Genomic DNA, 18,957 nt, shown 5'->3' with positions numbered 1-18,957 from the left:
TGAGAACCAGGTGACATTCACCTGAGCTGCTTGGGGAGCCATGCCCCATTCCTTAGTGGGGAGAACACACTCCCCATTGGGCTGCCCAGCCTCTCCTTCTCCGGGCCCAGGTTCATAAGGTGCCTGGGGGCCTGGCCAGCCCCTGAGGACCGCATGCAGCCTGAGGTGGTGCTGGTGGTGGAGGGGAACTCCAGCTTGGGTTTGATAATGACCTTGCTCCCCTCAGAGTTGCTAATTGAAAGCAAGGGGTGTAGTAGGCGCAGCAGGAGAAGGTGGGGACTGAGAGGGTTCCCTGAGAGGCTCTGCTTCCATAGGGGGAAGAAAACAATTTCTCCCGGTTTCGGCTCTGTCTCACCAGGCACCCACTCGGCCTCTCCTGCTGCTAACGAAGTGCCTTTAATTAGCAGCCTAATAAAATGCTCTTAATTGGCAAGAGCCAATCAAGAAGAAGAGAGGTCTCCTCCCCTTAGTCATTGCTGATGGTGGCTATAGGTTTAAAGGGAGAAGGGATTCCTGGCCCAGCCTGGCAGTAGAAAACCACAACTATGAAGGTGAATCTTCCCAGGGCAGGCCCTAGACCCCACCCTTCCTGGGTGAGAGATCTGACAGGGTTTGAGGGTGAGGTCCACAAACAGGCTCAGTTTCTGCTCAGAAGCCCAGCTGGTGAGGGACATAACTGAGCAGATACCAGTGGCCCTAGAGTGGTTTCTGTGACACCTCCCTCCCTTTCTCTCTCTCTCTGGTGCTGCCTGTCCTTAGTTATTAGGGAGAAGACTTCAGTGTAGTTTTGGGCAATGTGGGTCCCTTTTCTTGATCCTCTTGATGGTCAAGGATACCTTCATTCTTACAGTTTCCTCATTGGCAAAGAGTTGAGTGCACCTGATGCTCTTGACATTCTTCCAGCTCTAGTAGGGAGGGTTCGGCACAGGAGCCCTGATGCTGACCACAGTGGGAGACTGCTCTCATGGCCAGTGGTCAGTCCAGACAAGACAATGAGACTACAAGGCTGATGGAAGCCAGGGAACCTTGGTCATGTGGGAGGGTTATTAATACAAAAAGCCCATAGATTTTAAAACAAGGACAGGTCGATTTTGGCAAGGATCCTATGACACTAGAGAGGGGAGGGGGACAGGACTAAGTGGGAGAGAGTCCCATTTGGCCAATGCCTGCAACCTTGTACCTCTCTGTTTGTCTGAAGGAGGGAAGGGGGATTTCACTCAGGAACTGTAATGTCATACACCAGATGGTCAAGGGTACCTTCATTCTTACAGCTTGTTGGAGTCCCTCTGGAAACTGCTCCCAGATGTGGGCTTGCTTGCCTATAAACTGATCAAATGGGATGCAGGGGAAACTCGTCTTTTCACCTGCAGAAGAAAAACGTAAATTCTGCATTCAGGTTGGGCTGTGGTTGGCTAAGGTGACCAATTCGCAAATGAGACATGACTCTGGCTTCAATTTAACTCAATGTGGAACAGTAGTAGGTGTATGCCAGGGACCCCGTGCTCATCCACAGCATCCATCCCTGCTTTCTCTCAATCTTGTTTTCTCATGTCAGATTATCTACAAAGGCATTCTGTCTGTGCACCCCCTCAGTCTGAATACTGAAAAATGTATTGTCCTTTTTGATGCTGGGGCAAGGAGACAAGACACTTAGAAAATTCACTTTAATCTTATATTTGTGACTTAAGTTACTTTTTTTCTGAACAGTTAAAAAAAACAAAACAAAACGCACTCTATTACCATGATCCTAGGTTGTGAACATATTGGTACATTGACTACACATCACCATAACATAATCACAAAAGTCAAAGCAGTCAGTACTTAAGAGTCTAGAGAACAAAGAGCTGAACCAGCTGACAGTTCTTGGGGAAGCTCACATGTGTTGCCAGGCCTGTCCCATAGTTGGAGTTCACCAGCCATCCCTCAGCTGTCTGGGTTGGACTTGAGTGGTCACTGCTTTGAGAAAGCTGTTTGTTTCCTTGGTGCCCAGAGGCCTAATGTCCTAGTTGGTCTTTTCCTTCAGTGTCCAAGAAGGGGAAGGGTTAGGAGGGGAGGTAACACTTTAAAATACAACTTACTGCACCGATCCTTAATACAACACACACACAACCAATCAGGAGCTAAGAGCGCCAGCTGTGCTGGTTGGAAAGCACATATTTTAGATGTCATCTGCCTCCAGGACATTTTAGATCATGGGTACTCAACTTTCAACAGAAGGGGTTTCTAAAGATCAATGCATTAAGTTCTACCTGAAACCAGGCAACCATCATCATGCTTTTTTGATTTCTCTCTTCAGCTCCAAGGATTCTGACACCACAGATGAACTACAGGTAAAGAAGCAAAACTCAGTTTTATTCCCTTAAGAGATGCTCTCTTTCTGACACTATGTTGACACTGTGGTTAAAGTAAGGAGGTCTGTCTGTTGGTGCAGCTGTATGAAGACCAGGGAGACCGAAGGCTAGGCCTCAGGGCTGCACTAATCTGGGTTGGATTGCTCTGCTTCGGGCTGGAGGGTGTTGCCATCTAAGGCAAAAGGGAAATGCTGAGAAGGTCAACTGTACCAAGGTCCAGGAAAGAAAAAAACTGCCCTGATTATTTCCAGTATTCCCCACCCCTCCCACCTTTGTTTCCCCACACAATCAAGTGCTAAGTAAGGAGTAGACCAACTACAGCTCTTCAGACCAATGGTACCAGGAGTCAGCAAGGGAAGACTGCAGTTTTTTTTTTCTCTGTAGCTTTAGACTGTACAGAAGAAAAATAAAAAAGGACTGTTCTTACTCAAGCCAAAAAAAACCAGAATGATTTAGGGGTCTCACAGTCTTTTCTAGTTCGGAAACAAGTTATGAGGGCTGGACTTTATTACTTGTCAGTAGAGATCCAAAAAGAGTTCCCGTGTCTAAAGTTAGGAGACACCAGAAAGAATTTTGTCAAGGGACAAGTGCAACGGCCTTCCATCTGTAATCCACATCCTTTCAGACTGCATACAGAAAAGGATGTTCTCAGCAGTGAAATACACACACGTGCAGCAAGGCATGCTGGTCTTGTCCAAGTAGCCCCAGTGTGCACCAAGAGGTCACGTGTCTGTAACAGGTACACGCATACCTCCTTACCTGCCTTCCAAGGGGTTTCAGCTTGTCTTTAAGAAAGGTTTCCTTTAGGCCCTACATTGGGAAGTAAATTTTAGTGAGAAGAGACTAATCTACAATGGGGACACCTTCAGCTCTGTTTCTACCACTCCTTGGAATATGCTGAGACTTTGCCTCTCTTTTTGTTTTAAAAGGTCAAACTTTACATTTATTCTAGCCCAGTTGGGGATTAGTGATAATCAATTCCCACTGAAATCATGCAGAGATAGTAAGTAGGGTTTACCTTCTCTGGAAATGAACTTTTACTTACCTGATTATTTCTTCTACAATGAACTGGTAAATGACCCCCAGGGCTGAGAAATGTGAACGATTCAAGTTTTTCAGACCACTTAACTTCATTCCCATTTCCATCAGCAGCAGAGAGGATAACTTGGAGGATATCCTCAACTGGGCTAACGGCTCCACATCTGCAGGGTCCGCCCGGATCTCCTCTGTGATGTACTGGACATGTTTCAAAATAGTCTTAGAAACAAAATTCTTTCAACTGAACCTAGATTGGAGAGCAAAACCCTGGGCACCAATAAACATTCAACAGCTTCCACTTTGTAATAGCAGCATATGTCAGAAGGGCTAGTAAAGTTATGGCTATTGGACAATATTTTGAGACAGCTCGAAACCCATGCCTTTTAAATATCTGACCTATGTGTTTTTCAGGGCTGACAGCCCTCTCCCTTCATCTACAGCAAAATCCTTAGGCAATCAAAAAACCATGAATAGTCAACACAACAGATGAGGAACCCTGATAGTGGCCAAGTAGAAAACATTTCTCTGTAGAATTTGGGTAGCGGGTAAGGGAATTATACTGAGAAAATACTTCCTAGGCAATGATGTATCATTACACTGGGAAATATTTTCTCAATATAACCTGGAACTAAAAGCTTAAAAGTACCCATAAAGCAGGAAAAGTAGAATGCATATGCATAAACTGCCTCTCAGTATGCAATAACAACATTCAGTCTGGGTACACCTTGGGAAGAGGATACCTTCTTGCCAACCAGGGGCCTCTGCTGGGTGCACCCATACTACCGGAGATAGCTCATGCAGGTCCACTCCTGCCTGGGAAGACCAGCTGGGTGCACATTAATAGTATTCTCTGTGCTTCTGGGTTGGTGTGGCACAGGTGCCCTTGCACCTGAAGCCCACTAGCTGGCAACTCACACAGCTACCTTCTGAGTGGCCAGGTTTGCCTGGCCTTTGCTGAGGTCCAGCTGTTTATGCTGTTCACCAATTGCCACAGATATTTTACTGGTTGGGGAGAGTGGAGAGCAAAATAAGGTCAGGAGGAGGAAGAAAAGGCAGTTTCTGCCCCATTAATAAACCCTGTGTGCCAAACTTCACCCTGATCCTCTCTCTTGGGCCGCTTTGCCCTTCTGCAGACACTGGGTGTGGGAGAAGCAGAAGGTTGGTTCTGCAGTGCAAGGTTCACAGGGTGAGATCAATTTTTGAGAGATGATATTTTCTCCTGACCATCTCTCTTAAGCTACTTTGATCATGGTCTTGGCAAAGATACAGGCACCTGGGTACTCACAGGCCCTGATGAAGAAATCAGAGATGGAAACCATTATGCAGAATGCACCAAGCGACTGGCTTTGGCCATTTCAAACCTTTCTGTAGGCTGAGCCTTACTAGTGATTTAAGATGAAGTACAATGCTTTTTATTACACACCTAATTGTTAATGAGAGGAAATGCAATCAGCAACTCCTTTCCACACTCTACATGGAATCAAGGAGACTGCTGAGTCCAGAAAAGATACAGCCATTGATGGGGCCCAGGAAACTTCTGCTTCCCCCGCCTACCCATCCTCCTCTTGGGTGTGGGGAAAGAGAGAGAAGAGTTGCAAATATGATGAGAGTATCATGTCCGAGAATCCACTGTTGCCACAGGGTCACTTGCAGCAAAGGCCTGGGTCTGAAATCTTGACTGAACAGCATTTAACTCTTGCAAGTATTGCATTTTCTGGCTGATCTGCCTCATGCTAAAGGAGGACACTCTCTTCATATACTTTCTTCTCAGGTGGAGCAGAGAGAAAAGAGTTGTTGAAGGGGAGTGGGAAAGTAGAAGGGAAGAGGAAGAGAAACAAAGAGAAGGCAGGCAGGAGGCCCAGATCTTCCAGTGTATACACTCCTGTTTTCTTTTTTTTTTTTTTTTTTCCTCAGAGGCTATACAGAGAGCTCCGTCTCCTCTTAAGCACAGTGGGACTGCGCTGCTCTGGCCAGGTGCTTCCCATTCCTGCATTAATGGGGAGACACTGGGCACTATCTGGCTTGAAGCTGCATTCCACCCCCCCATCCACTAGAAGTGGGTCTTTCCCAGCAGGCTATATAGGGAAACTAGTTCTTCTGCTTAATGGCAAAGCAAGAGAGATTGTGGCAAAACACTAAATATATTTATAAGTCATCTTTGTCTGGAACCAATGGGAAAAAATTAGGTGCAGAGAGGAAAGGAGGAGGGGAGGGGAGGGGAGGTTTAAAAGTTCCAATCATTCACAAAAGATAGAAGACATCTTCTGATAGCAGCACTGAAGCAGTCAGCTGTGCTGAGTAGACCATCCTGGGTCGACTGCAGACCAACTGTGTCCCAACAGGAGTTTCAAAGCCCTGCTCCTCGGCTAGTCCGGGGAAACTGGGCAGTAGTTTGTTACTGTTGTTGCTTGTCCTGGTATTGGCAGATACGTTTAATACCGCAACTTTAATGGGTCCTGTGTGAAAACAGAGCAAACAGTCATTAGCCCCTTTCCCGGTATTTCTTACTTGCTTGAAGAGAAGAGAGCATTCACTTAGCTGCCAATGGGGAAAAGGCTTAGGGGTCCTTCCTAATGCCTGCTCTCCACCTATGTCATGCAGGAGCTTCTGTCTAAGGTGACCTGGCCTGATTGGTAAGTTATACTAAATGCAGGGCTTGCTGACATGCTCAGGGCTGTGGTATTCAAGCAGAGTGACTCTGATGTCATGAGGCTGAGTGACCATAACTGGCTTAGCTTTCACCTGCCCTGTAGCATGGCAGAGCAGGGGTGAGGGATGGCTCTGTGGGCTCTGCCTTTGATTGGCCATGAATATGGTGGTCCCATTAACAGAAGTGGGGGAGTCATGAAAAGCTGGCCTGGCTGTGTGGTTGGAGGGTACCAGTAATGTAAAGGAGGGGACGGTGTAGTTGAGGATGTGATCACTAGAAGGGCTCTTGCTCTTCAAGGACAGCTGTGTGAATGGCAGCTGGAAATGTGGCCTGGAGACTAAGGCAGAGGCTTGGATGGGAGACAAAAATCTGAGTCTTCTACATTGAGATGAGAGCCAAGCCTTGGGAAGAGAGAAGGCAGCCAAGGAGGGGACCTCAGGTAAGGAAGAAAAACCAGAGACAGGCTGTGCGTGGTGGCTCCCACCTGTAATCCCAACACTTTGGATCACTTGAGCTCAGGAGTTCAAGACCAGCTTGGGCAACATGGTGAAAAAAAAAAAAAAGAAATAGAAATAGAAAGAATTAGCTGGGCATGGTGTCATGTGCCTGTGGTACTCAGGAGGCTGAGGCAGGAGAATCACTTCAGCCTGGGAGGTGAAGTTGCAGGGAGCTAACATTGTGCCACTGCACTCCAGCTTGGGTGACAGGAGTGAAGCCCTGTCTCAAGAAATAAAATAAAAATAATGAGAAAAGCCACAGAAGACTCTTAGGAGAGATATCTACGTCTCAGGAGTAAGAGGGGAAGGAGGCACAAATAATCAGAAAGCCAGGAAGAATATTAAAAATGGCAAAGTGACACAGAAGTCTAAGGAAGAGAAAATTTTGGGCAAAAGGCGGGGGTACGTATATGGAGACTGCAATATTAATGCTAATGACCTCTTTTTCCTGAGGGCATGCTATGTACTCGGCACTGAGCTAAGCAGTAGGAATTTTCCATACAGTATCTCCATGCAGCCTTCACAGGGCTCTGTGAGGTGAGTGCTGCCCCTCATGTTACTCATCAGGAGATTCAGGCTCTGGGAAGTTATTTGTCTAAGGGCACACAGCCTGTGAGACCTGGTTGAGGAATAAGAACCATGTCTTCTGTGAGAGAAAGGGGTGCTGAGGCAAGCCCAGCTGGGCATGAATCACTGCCCTCAGCAGGAACACTGGAAAGAGAGATGCAGAAACATGTAGTGAATGTGTACTTCTGCTACGAGAACTGAGGCACACGTGGGAAATACTAATGATAGCAATGCTCCTCAGCAGCATTCGAACTGATTAGAACACCAGGTACAATATGAATATACCATAGTATGTATGGACAACCTGGATATTTTAGGGTCTAAAATATCCTGCCTGCCTGAGAGAGACGTTGGAGACTTGAGTGCGAGGACACATGGAATTCTCACCAACGTCAGAGGTCAAAAGACAGGTCTGTCTTTTTGGAGAGTTGAGGGTTGAGGAATGAGGACAGGGATATAAAAGCTACTTTTTATATTCCTTTTAAAATATGCCCTTTTATTTATATGTCAGTGTGAACTTTCACCAAGAGATCTTTCCAGTCACACATTAGACCTCAGAGTGTCTACTTGGCTTGAAAGGACACTATTGTAGGTATTGTTTGATCTGGGAACTTAAACATCACAGGCCTTTGCATTATTACAGTACTTAGGTTTTCAAACTGATTCAAATCTCATTTTATTTTCATAACAATGCTACTGGATAACTAGGGCAGGAATGACGAGGCTTACCACACAAATAGGACCCTAGAATCATCTAGAACTGAGGCTGGCTACCTTGGTGAAAGGCACTGTCCACTATGGCAGCTTTAGCCCTGTCTCACATTGCCTGCTTCCTTGGCTTTATAGGACTTGGGGGACACAAACAGCAGGAGAAAGCTCCATGAAATAGCAACACCTTACAACTAATATCCCATCTCCTACCCACAGTGTTATGTACATAATAGATTTTTATACCTGGGCAAGTATGAGGTCAGTGTATGGTTATTTATCTGGAGATGTAGGTGTATGTTCGAGAAGGGGAACGGGGGGGTTCAGCTTGGGCAGCTGGATCATTTAGGAAGTCCCAGATGAGGATTGTGTCATCATGTGAACTACTGACAATCTGGAATTCATCAAACTGGAGTCGAAAAACTCTTCCGGAATGCTCCTAAAGAAGAAGAAACAAAAAGGGTAGGAACTTGAATTACTCAAAATCAAAAGGACACCAATTCAGCAAGATGTCAAAAGGAGTCTACAGAAAGGCTATGATTTGCTGTTAATTTTCTACCATTAAGTTGTTTTCAAAAATAGAGAAAATTTACTGTGGCTAAAGGCAGAATGGAAAAGTCAAACACTAGGCAGCTGTACACAAAGTAATATTCTTTGACCAAGACATGCTCAATAGCAGCTATTAATGTTTCTTATTGCCAACCCTTTTTGGCTTAGGCTGGATAACAGCATTCCTTAGTACCTCACTGGTTTTTATCTTCTCTAAGGGCCTTCTATAGTCAGAGTTGGTGAGTTGGTGAGCAATAAGTAGTAGTATACTGCTAAATGTTTATCAACCGAACTTGACTACTTGGTAAAACCACTGGTAGATTTCCATGGCATTAAAAACTCTTACCATGGCCAGTGATAAGCTAGTCATAGTCAACCAGCTTGCAAAATTCATGAATATCTAATAGCTGGCTCTAATAAGTGAGTATGAGTCTGTTCTAGCATACCACTGGCAGTTACCACCACCCTGATGAAGATGTAGAATGTTTCCAGCATGCTGGAAAACAATCTTCACACCCCTTACTAAACAATGTTACCTTTACTCCACTCCAATTTTATCATCATCATCATCTTGCTTTGTTGCTCAGGCTAGTGTGCAGTGGTGTGATCATAGCTCACTGTAACCTCAAACTACTGGGCTCAAGTGATCTTCATGCTTCAGCCTCCCAAGTAGTGAGGACTACAGATGCATGCCACCATGTCTGGTTTGTTTTTTTGTAGAGATCAGGTCTTGCTATGTTGCCCAGGCTGGTCTTGAACTCGTGGACTCAAGTAGTCTTTCTGCCTTGGCCTCCCAAAGCTCTGAGATTATAGTGTGGGCCACTGTGCCTGGCCCAATGTTGTTATTAATTTGTTTCATCTTTTATTGAATTTCCAATAAATATAACCACAGGGTATGTATTCTTTTGTGCCTGGCTTTTTTTTTTTTTTTTTTGATGGAGTCTCCCTCTGTCGCCCAGGCTGGGGTGCAGTGGAGCGATCTTGGCTCACCGCAACCTCTGCTTCCTGAGTTCAAGCAATTCTCGCACCTCAGCTTCCTGAGTAGCTGGGATTACAGGCACGCGCCACCATGCCCACCTAATTTTTGTATTTGTAGTAGAGACAGGGTTTTACCATGTTGGCCAGGATAGTCTCAACATCCTGACCTCGTGATCTGTGTGCTTCGGCCTCCCAAGGTGCTGGGATTACAGGTGTAAGCCACCACATCTGGCCCATGCCTGGCTTCTTTTAGTCAACATTATAAGATTCTTCTGTGTTACTGCATGTAAAACAGTAGTTCATTCTTTTTTATTACTGGTTGATATTCCACTGTATGAAATGCTATAATCCATCTATTCTCTTGTTGGTGGACATATGGGCTAATTACAGTTGATGGCTATTATAAAACAAAGCTGCTATGAACATTTATGTACGTGTCTTTTACTGAACATATGCACTCTTTTCAACTAGAAGTAGACTTGCTGGGCCATGGGGTAGGTGAATGTTTGGCTTTAGAAAATACTATGAAACTCTCATGAGAACAGCATTAAAAAAAAAAAAAAAGAAAAGAAGATACTCTGAAACCATTTTTTTAAAGTTGTGATAATCACATCAACAATTTATCAGAGTTCCAGTTACTCCACATCTTCACCAATAATTGATATTGCCAATCTTTTACATTTCAGTTATTTTGGTAGGTTTGTAGTAGTATTTTATAATTTTAATTTGCATTTTTCTTTATGAAGTTGAGGAAAAGCCTCTCTATCCCTTATTTGCTTAAAGTTTTTATTATGAATGGGTGTTGAGTTCTGTCAAATGCTTTTATTGCATCTGTTGATATAAGCATGTGATTTGTCTTCTGTAGCCCCCTGATGTGATGGATTACATTAATCGATTTCTGAATGCTGAACCAGCCTTGCATATCTGGCATAAATCTCACTTGGTCACAGTGTACAATTCTTTTCATACATTGTTAGATTTGTTAACATTTTGTTGAGGATTTTTTTTTTTTTTTTAATTAAGAGTTACTACATTTTATTGGCACATTTTCAAATACTTCAGAAACTGAAATTACTAAACATAAGGGCAAAAAAAAAGACCATACATGGCTGGGCATGGTGGCTCACACCTGTAATCCCAGATTTGGGAGGCAGAGGCAGGCAGATCACCTGAGGTCAGAAGTTCGAGACCAGCCTGGCCAACATGGCGAAACCTAGTCTCTACTAATAACACAAAAATTAGCTGACTGTGGTGGCAAGCACCTGTAATCCCAGCTACTTGGAAGGTTGAGGCAGGAGAACTGACTGAACCCGGGAGGCGGAGGTTGCAGTGAATTGAGTGCCACCGCACTCCAGCCTGGGCAACTCTTGTCTGGGCGAGGTGGGGAGGGAGAAGCCCATACATATGCCTGAATCAAATATTTATTTGTGTATTTTGAGACAGAGTTTATTTATTTGAGCCAGCTTTTAGTCTTGATGTACTCCATTGATTTCCTGTTTTCTTTTTTTTTTTCTTTTTTCTTTCTCTCTCTCTGGTTTAATTGCATCCATTGCCCCCCTCCCGCATAGCACCTGGAGGGCCGTGGAACACCAGCCCGAGTCCGTAAAAAGTCACAATTTGAAGAGAATGCGAGGACCAGTGTGGGTCTGCGTGAGACACCTACGCAGCAGACTGCTCCTCAGGCTCGGCGTTCTCGGCCAGGTGCCGCTTCTGGATCGAATTACTCAGGTCTTCCAGATTGCTAAGCAGTTGGTCCAAGTTACGGTCAGCCATCGTCTTCTTCTGCTCCTCCGGCAGCCCCTCAGTGACCCCATCCTCTTCCTCTTCATCATCCTCTTCCTCCCCACACACGTCTAGGCTGAAGTGCAGCCGAGCCAGCTTCTCCTGCATCTCCCGAACGTGCTCCAGCTGCTCAAAGGAGCATTCCTTCCCGAAGGCCTTCAGCCCGCTGGACTGAAAATCATTGAGCAGGTTCAGGAGTCCCCCCTCCATCTCACAGACATCAGTCACCTCGGTCAGGAAGGAGTGCTGCAGGGGCGTGCCTGCAGAGCCGCCTCCACCTCGGGCCAGCACTGGGCGGTACTTCTCCTTGCCTACTCTCTTGAACTTGGCCCGCTGCTTGGGGGATGGCAGATGAGGAAGTCCTAGGGCCAAGGAGCCGCTGTGGCTGGTAGGCACAGGGACCCTGCGTAGTGTGCCTGGGGCCTGGGCTGGCTGGGCCAGGCAGGGCTTGGGACTCCGTTTCTTCTTCTCGTCATCCATTGGGTGCCATCTGGGTCTCACACCTGGAGGTTTGGGGTCTCGAGTGATGCTTCTTCAGTGCAAGTTCCCTCCCCCTGTTTTCAATTTCATCGATTTCTGGTCTAGTTTTTATTCTATTCTTCTACTTACTTTGAATTTAATTTGCCCTTCTCTTAGTTGGCTCTAGTGAAAGCTTACACTATTGATTTTAGATCTTCTTTTCTAAGCTGTGAATTCAGTGCTATAAATTTCCCTCTAAGAGCTGCTTTCACTGCATCCCACAAATTTTGATAGTTGTATTTTCATTTTTATTCACTTCAAAATACTTTTCAAAACATCACATGTACACCATAAATACATAAACCTACTATGTACCCACAAAAATGAGAAGTAAAAATTAAAAAAATACATTTCAATTTCTCTTGAGATTTCTTTCTTGACCTATGTGTTATTTAGAAGTGTGTTGTTTAATCTCCACATATTTTGGGATTTTCCAGCTTTCTTTCCATTACTGAATACTAGTGTAATCTGAGAGCATATTCCATATCATTTCTATTCTTATAAATTTTTTAAAGTGCATTTTATGGCCCTGACTGTGGTCTGCCTTGGTGTAATTTCCTTGGGAGCTTGAGAAGAATGTGTATTCTGCTGTTGCTGGACGAAGCATTCTATAGACATCAATTATATCCATTTGACTGATGGTACTCCTGAGTTCAACTATGTTGTTACTGAATCGGTTGCCTGGCAGATCTGTCCATTACTGATAGGGGCTGCTGAAGTCTCCAACTATAATGGTGGATGCATCTATTTTCCTTGTTTCTGTGTTTTGCCTCATATGTTTTGATGCTCTGTTGTTAGATGTGTACACATTAACAATTATTCAGTCTTCTTAGAGAATTGGCCCCTTTATCATTACACAACACTTCTCTTTATCCCTGATAATAGTCCTTGCTCTGAGGTTTGCTCTCTCTGAAATTAATACAGCTACCTCAACATTCTTCTGACTAGTGTTAGAATGGTCCATCAGGGCTAGGGCTGCCATAACAAAGTATGGCATACACTATGGGGCTCAAAAAATAGAAAGTAATTTTCTTAAAGTCTGGACACTAGAATTCCAAGATCAAAGTGTTGGCAGGTTTCATTCTGAGGCTTCTTCCTTTGACTTATAGATGGTCATCTTCTCCCTTTATCTTCACATGGTCTCTGTGTGTCCCAAACTCCTCTTCTTTTTTTTTTTTTTGAGATGGAGTTTCGCTCTTGTTACCCAGGCTGGAGTGCAATGGTGCGATCTCGGCTCACTGCAACCTCCGCCTCCTGGGTTCAGGCAATTCTCCTGCCTCAGCCTCCTGAGTAGCTGGGATCACAGGCACACGCCACCATGCCCAGCTAATTTTTTGTATCTTTAGTAGAGATAAGGTTTCACCATTTTGACCAGGATGGTCTAGATCTCTTGACCTCGTGATCCACCCTCCTCAGCCTCCCAAATATTTCAGAAACTGCAGGCTTGAGCCAATCTCCTCGTATAAGGACACCAGCCATAATGGATTAGGGCCTGCTCTAATGACTTCATTTAAACTAATTCACCCTTGAAAGCCCAGTCCAAATATAGTTTGCATTCTAAGGTAATGGTGGTTAAGACATCAACATGTAAATTTTAGGAGGACACAATTCAGCATATGACATGTGGTATATCTTTCGCTAACCATTTACTTTTAATCTGTGTCTTCATAGTTAAAGTAGCTTTCTTGGTCCAAGAAGCAGCTTCTCCGCTCCTTCTGGAATATCTCCCTGGTTCAGCCCGCCTGCCTCCACTCCTGCCTCCACCATGTCCATCAGGGTGACCCAGAAGTCCTACAAGGTGTCCACCTCTGGCCCCGGGGCCTTCAGCAGCCGCTCCTTAACGAGTGGGCCCAGTGCCCGCTTGAGTTTCTCCCGAGTGAGCAGTAGTGGCTTCCGGGGTGGCCTAGGTGCAGGCTATGCTGGGGCCAGCGGCATAGGCATGGGAGGCATCACCGCCGTCACCATCAACCAGAGCCTGCTGAACCCCATTATGGTGGATGTGGACCCCAACATCCAGGCCGTGCGTACCCAGGAGAAGGAGCAGATCAAGACCCTCAACAACAAGTTTGCTTCCTTCATCGACAAGGTGCGGTTCCTGGAGCAGCAGAACAAGATGCTGGAGACCAAGTGGAGCCTCCTGCAGCAGCAGAAAACGGCTAGGAGCAACACGGACGACATGTTTGAGAACTACATCAACAACCTGAGGCGGCAGCTGGAGACTCTGGGCCAGGAGAAGCTGAAGCTGGAGGCGGAGCTTGGCAACATGCAGGGGCTGGTGGAGGACTTCAAGAACAAGTATGAGGAAGAGATCAATAAGCGTATAGAGATGGAGAATGAATTTGTCTTCATCAAGAAGGATGTGGATGAAGCTTACATGAACAAGGTAGAGCTGGAGTCTCGCCTGGAAGGACTGACTGACGAGATCAACTTCCTCAGGCAGCTGTATGAAGAGGAGATCCGGGAGCTGCAGTCCCAGATCTCCGACACGTCTGTGGTGCTGTCCATGGACAACAGCCGCTCCTGGACATGGACAGCATCATCGCTGAGGTCAAGGTGCAGTACGAGGCGATTGTCAACTGCAGCCGGGCTGAGGAGGAGAGCGTATACCGGATCAAGTATGAGGAGCTGCAGATGCTGGCTGGGAAGCATGGGGATGACCTGCGGCGTACGAAGACTGAGATCTCCGAGATGAACCGGAACATCAGCCGGTTCCAGGCTGAAATCGAGGGCCTCAAAGGCCAGAGGGCTTCCCTGGAGGCTGCCATTGCAGATGTGAATCATCGCGGGGAGCAGGCACTCAAGGATGCTCATGCCAAGCAGCAGGAGCTGGAGACTATCCTGCAGCAGGCCAAGCAGGACATGGCAAAGCACCTGCATGAGTACCAGGAGCTGATGAATGTCAAACTGGCCCTGGACATCGAGATCGCCACCTACCGCAAGCTACTGGAGGGCAAGGAGAGCCGGCTGGAGTCCGAGATGCAGAACATGAGTATCCACACGAAAACCACCAGCGGCTATGCAGGTGGTCTGAGCTCTGCCTATGAGGGCCTCACAAGCCCCGGCCTCAGCTACGGCCTGGGCTCCGGCTTTGGCTCTGTCACGGGCTCTGTCACAAGCTGCACCAGCTCCACCACGGCTGTGGTTGTGAAGAAGACTGAGACCCGCGATGGGAGGCTGGTGTCCGAGTCCTCTGACGTCCTGCCCAAGTGAACAGCTGCAACAGTCCCTCCCAGCCTGCCCCTCCTGAGGCTGCTCCAGAGCCCAGGAGGGAGGCTGCTGTGCAGGGGAGCGCAGGGAACAGGAGACCCACCTGATGCTCAGTCCTAGCCCTCAGCTCACTGGCGGGGAGTTTACTGCCTGGGGACCCCCCTTGCCCATGCTCCAGCTGCAAAACGATTCAATTGCTTTTTTTTTTTTTTTGTGGTCCAAATAAAATCTCAGCTAGCTCGGACAAAATAAATAAATAAATAAAGTAGCTTCCTTATAGACAACATATAGCTTAGCCTTGTTCTTCAAATCACTCTGACAATTTCTATTTTTAAATGTGACGTAGGGAAAATACAAAGAAAACCACACCAAAACACATCATAATCATACTGTTGAAAACAAATGATAAAGAGAAAATCTTAAAAGCAGCCAGAAAAAAAGATACATTACGTAATAGAGATGAGTGACTTCCAACTTCTAGTCAGAAACCAAGCCAGAAGAAAACGAAATGACATCATTAGAGTGCTGAAAGACACTGTCAATCTAGAATTTTTTTTTTTTTTTTTGAGACAGTGTCTCACTGTGTCACCCAGGCTGAAGTGCAGTGGTACATGTTCATGGCTTACTGCAGCCTCAGTCTCCCAGGCTGATATAATCCATACACCTCAGACCCCCAAAAGTAGCTGGGACTACAGGCATGTGCCACCATGCCCAGCTAATTGTATTTTTGAAGAAAAGGAGTTGTCATGTTGCCAGGCTGGTCTTGAACTCCTGAGCTCAAGTGATCCACCTGCCTCAGACTCCCAAGTGCTGGGATTACAGGTGTGAGACACCATGCCTGGCCTATATAGAATTCTTTAGCCAGCAAAAATATCTTTCAAAAATGAAGGCAAAATGAAAACTTTTTCAGAGCCAGGCACAGTGGCTTATACCTGTAATCTCAGCTACTCAAGAAGCTGAGACAAGAGGATTGATTATGTGAGGCCAGAAATTTGAGAACAGTCTGGGCAACACAATGAGACCCTATCTCTAAACAGAAAAAAAAAGAAAAGAAAGAAAATTAACCAGATATGGTGGCTCAAGCCTGTAGTCAGCTATGTGGGAGGCTGTTAGGAGGATTGTTTGAGCTCAGGAGTACAAGGCTGCAGTGAGCTATGATGTTACCACTGCATTCCAGCCTCGGCTACAGAATGAGATCCCATCTCTTAAAAAAAAAAAAAAACAACAAATTTTCCAAGTTAAACAACAGGTGAAAGTATTTGTCACCAGTGCACCTGCATATATGAAATGTTAAAGTAAGTTCTCTAAGCAGAAGGAAAATGATATCAGATGGAAACTGAATTTATACAAAGGAATGGGAGGCAACAGAAAAGGTAAACGTATGGGTAAAAATAAACTCTTTTTTCCATCAAAAACTTTCTTTAAAAGATGAGTTTGGGCTGGGCACAGTGGCTCATGCCTGTAATCCCAGCACTTTGGGAGGCTGAGGCGGGTGGATCATAAGGTCAGGAGTTCAAGACCAGCCTGGCCTGGTGAAAGATGGTGAAACCCCGTCTCTAATAAAAATACAAAAAAATTAGCTGGTGTGGTGGCGAGTGCCCGTAATTCCATCTACTTGGGAGGCTGGAGAAGAGAATTGCTTGAATTCAGGAGGTAGAGGTTGCAGTGAGCAGAAATCATGCCACTGCACTACAGCCTGGGTGACAGAGCAAGACTCTGTCTCCAAAAAAAAAAAAAAAAGACCGCTGATTGTTTGAAGCAAAAATAATAAGTGCTGTGGAGATTATAACATTTAGAAGTAAAATCCATAACAACAATAGCATAAAGGATGGGAGGGGAAATATGAAAGTATAGTGTTTTAAATTTCCTACATTATACATGAAGTAGTACAATATTATCTGATAGTAGACTGCAATAAATTAGAGATAAATATTGTAAACCCTAGATCCATCCCCACCAAATTAGTAAGATATAATTAAGAACCCAAAATAGGAGCTAAATTGAGATCCAAAAAAAAAAAAAAATCAATCTCTCTCTCTCTCTATGTATATATGTAATATATAGAGAGCGCAGAAAAACAGGAGGGGGGGAAAAAGGGAAAAATAGAAAATAAGTAGTAACGATACATTTATTTATTTATTATTTATTATTATTTTTTTGAGGCAGAGTTTCGCTATTGTTACCCAGACTGGAGTGCAATGGCACGATCTTGGCTCATTGCAACCTCCATCTCCTGGGTTCAGGCAATTCTCCTGCCTCAGCCTCCCGAGTAGCTGGGACTACAGGCACGCACCACCATGCCCATCTAATTTTTGTATTTTTAGTAGAGACGGGGTTTCACCTTGTTGACCAGGATGGTCTCGATCTCTTGACCTTGTGATCCACCCACCTCGGCCTCCCAAAGTGCTGGGATTATAGGCGTGAGCCACCGCGCCCGGCCTTAATGATAGTTTTAAACATAAACATATAAAAAATTACATTAAGGCAGAGACGGTCAGACTGGATTCAGAAAAAAAAAACAAGGCCCAACTATATGCCGAATATGAGAAATTCATTTTAAACATAAAGACACAGGTATAGTAAAAGTAAAATATAGGCCGGGCGCGGTGGTTCACGCCTGTAATCCCAGCACTTTAGGAGGCCGAAGCAGGTGGATCATGAGGTCAAGAGATCGAGACCATGGTGAAACCCCGTCTCTACTAAAAAATACAAAAATTAGCTGGGCATGGTGGCGCATGCCTGTGGTCCCAGCCATTCAGGAGGCTGAGGCAGGAGAATTGCTTGAACCTGGGAGGCGGAGGCTGCAGTGAGCCAAGGTCGTGCCACTGCACTCCAGCCTGGTTCCTGGTGACAGAGCAAGACTCTGTCTCAAAAAAAAAAAAAAAAAAGAACATAACAATGTTTATATCTAATATCAAAGTGTTAATTTCCCAAAACAAAGAATATTATGAACATTAAAGAAGGATATATCATAATGTCAAAAAGTCAGTTATTCACTAAGACGGTAATTGTAAGCATGCAGGTACCCAATAACAGAGCTTAAAAATACAGGAAGCAGCCGGGCATGATGGCTCATGCCTGTAATCCCAGCACTTTTGAGGTGGGCAGATCACCTGAGGTCAGGAGTTCAAGACCAGCCTGTCCAACATGGCGAAATCCTGTCTCTACTAAAAATACAAAAAATTAGCCGGGCATGGTGGCAGGGTCCTGTAATCCCAGCTACTTGGGAGGCTGAGGCAGGAGAATCACTAGAACCCAGGAGGCGGAGGTTGCAGTAAGCCGAGATTGAGCCACTGCACTCCAGCCTGGGTGACAAGAGTGAAACTCAGTCTCGAAACAACAAAAAAACCCCAAAACCATGAAGCAGGCCAGGTGCCATGGCTCATGCCTGTGATCCTGGTACTTTATTGAAGTTGAGCCCAGGAGTTCTAGACTAGCCTGAGCAATGTGGCAAAACCCCGTCTCTACACAAAAATATAAAAAAATTAGCCAGACATGGAGCGTGCCTGTGGCCCCAGCTACTCAGGAGGTTGAAGCAGGTGGACTGATAGAGCATGGGAGTAATCATTGTTCCACTGCACTCCAGCCTGGGTGACATAGTGAGACTCTGTCTCAAACAAAAAACATGAAGCAAAAGCTGTCACAACTTAAGAAAAAATAGACAAATTCAAAACTAGTAGAAGACATAAAAATTCCTCTCTCAATAATTGGTAAGGACAAACAGAAAAATCACTAAGGATACAGAAGACCTGAATATTATAAACCAACTTGACTTGACATTTTTTGGGGGGTGTAGCTAAAGTAGTGATTAGAATTACTTCTAAAACATTTACAGCTCAACTGATTCAAAATCAATAATCTTAGTTTCTACCTTAAGAAGCTAGAAAAAGAAAAAAAATCAATGAAATGGATAAAGGAGACATGACTATGCTCCCACAGACATTAAAAGGATAAGGGAATATGATGAATAACTTTATTTCAATAAATTTGACACTTTAGATAAAATGGCCAAACTTCTTGGAAGACAAAGCATTAAAGTTGACTTCAGAAGAAATATTAAATCTGAAGAGTGCTGTATCTAAAGAAATTGAAGTTGTAATTAAAACTTTCC

At 45.0% G+C, this 18,957-nt stretch overlaps 1 protein-coding gene and 2 pseudogenes across 30 annotated transcripts in view; 1 reads left to right on the top strand and 2 right to left on the bottom strand.

Moving 5' to 3' along the window:
• Positions 1-1,658: 1,658 nt before the first annotated feature.
• BTRC (beta-transducin repeat containing E3 ubiquitin protein ligase) overlaps positions 1,659-18,957 on the bottom strand; it is a 205,379-nt gene continuing 188,080 nt past the window's right edge. For all 29 annotated transcript variants that reach the window (XM_035268832.3, XM_035268841.3, XM_078346322.1 and 26 more), the window contains 2 exons: positions 8,058-8,250; positions 1,659-5,845 (listed from right to left, as the gene is read on the bottom strand). In XM_035268832.3, the coding sequence (XP_035124723.1) occupies positions 8,089-8,250 (162 nt within the window). In that variant the 3' untranslated portion in view covers positions 1,659-5,845; positions 8,058-8,088. The remainder of the gene's footprint in view (positions 5,846-8,057; positions 8,251-18,957) is intronic.
• On the bottom strand, positions 10,345-11,673 carry LOC128929329 (coiled-coil domain-containing protein 28B pseudogene; annotated as a pseudogene). The gene has a single exon (XR_013525092.1). The product of XR_013525092.1 is annotated as a coiled-coil domain-containing protein 28B pseudogene (transcript).
• On the top strand, positions 13,313-14,986 carry LOC103796790 (keratin, type II cytoskeletal 8 pseudogene; annotated as a pseudogene).

This window comes from Callithrix jacchus, chromosome 12, assembly GCF_049354715.1.
Source record: "Callithrix jacchus isolate 240 chromosome 12, calJac240_pri, whole genome shotgun sequence".
NCBI classification, from domain to species: domain Eukaryota; kingdom Metazoa; phylum Chordata; class Mammalia; order Primates; family Cebidae; genus Callithrix; species Callithrix jacchus.
This window is presented reverse-complemented; position numbering and strand designations above follow the sequence as displayed.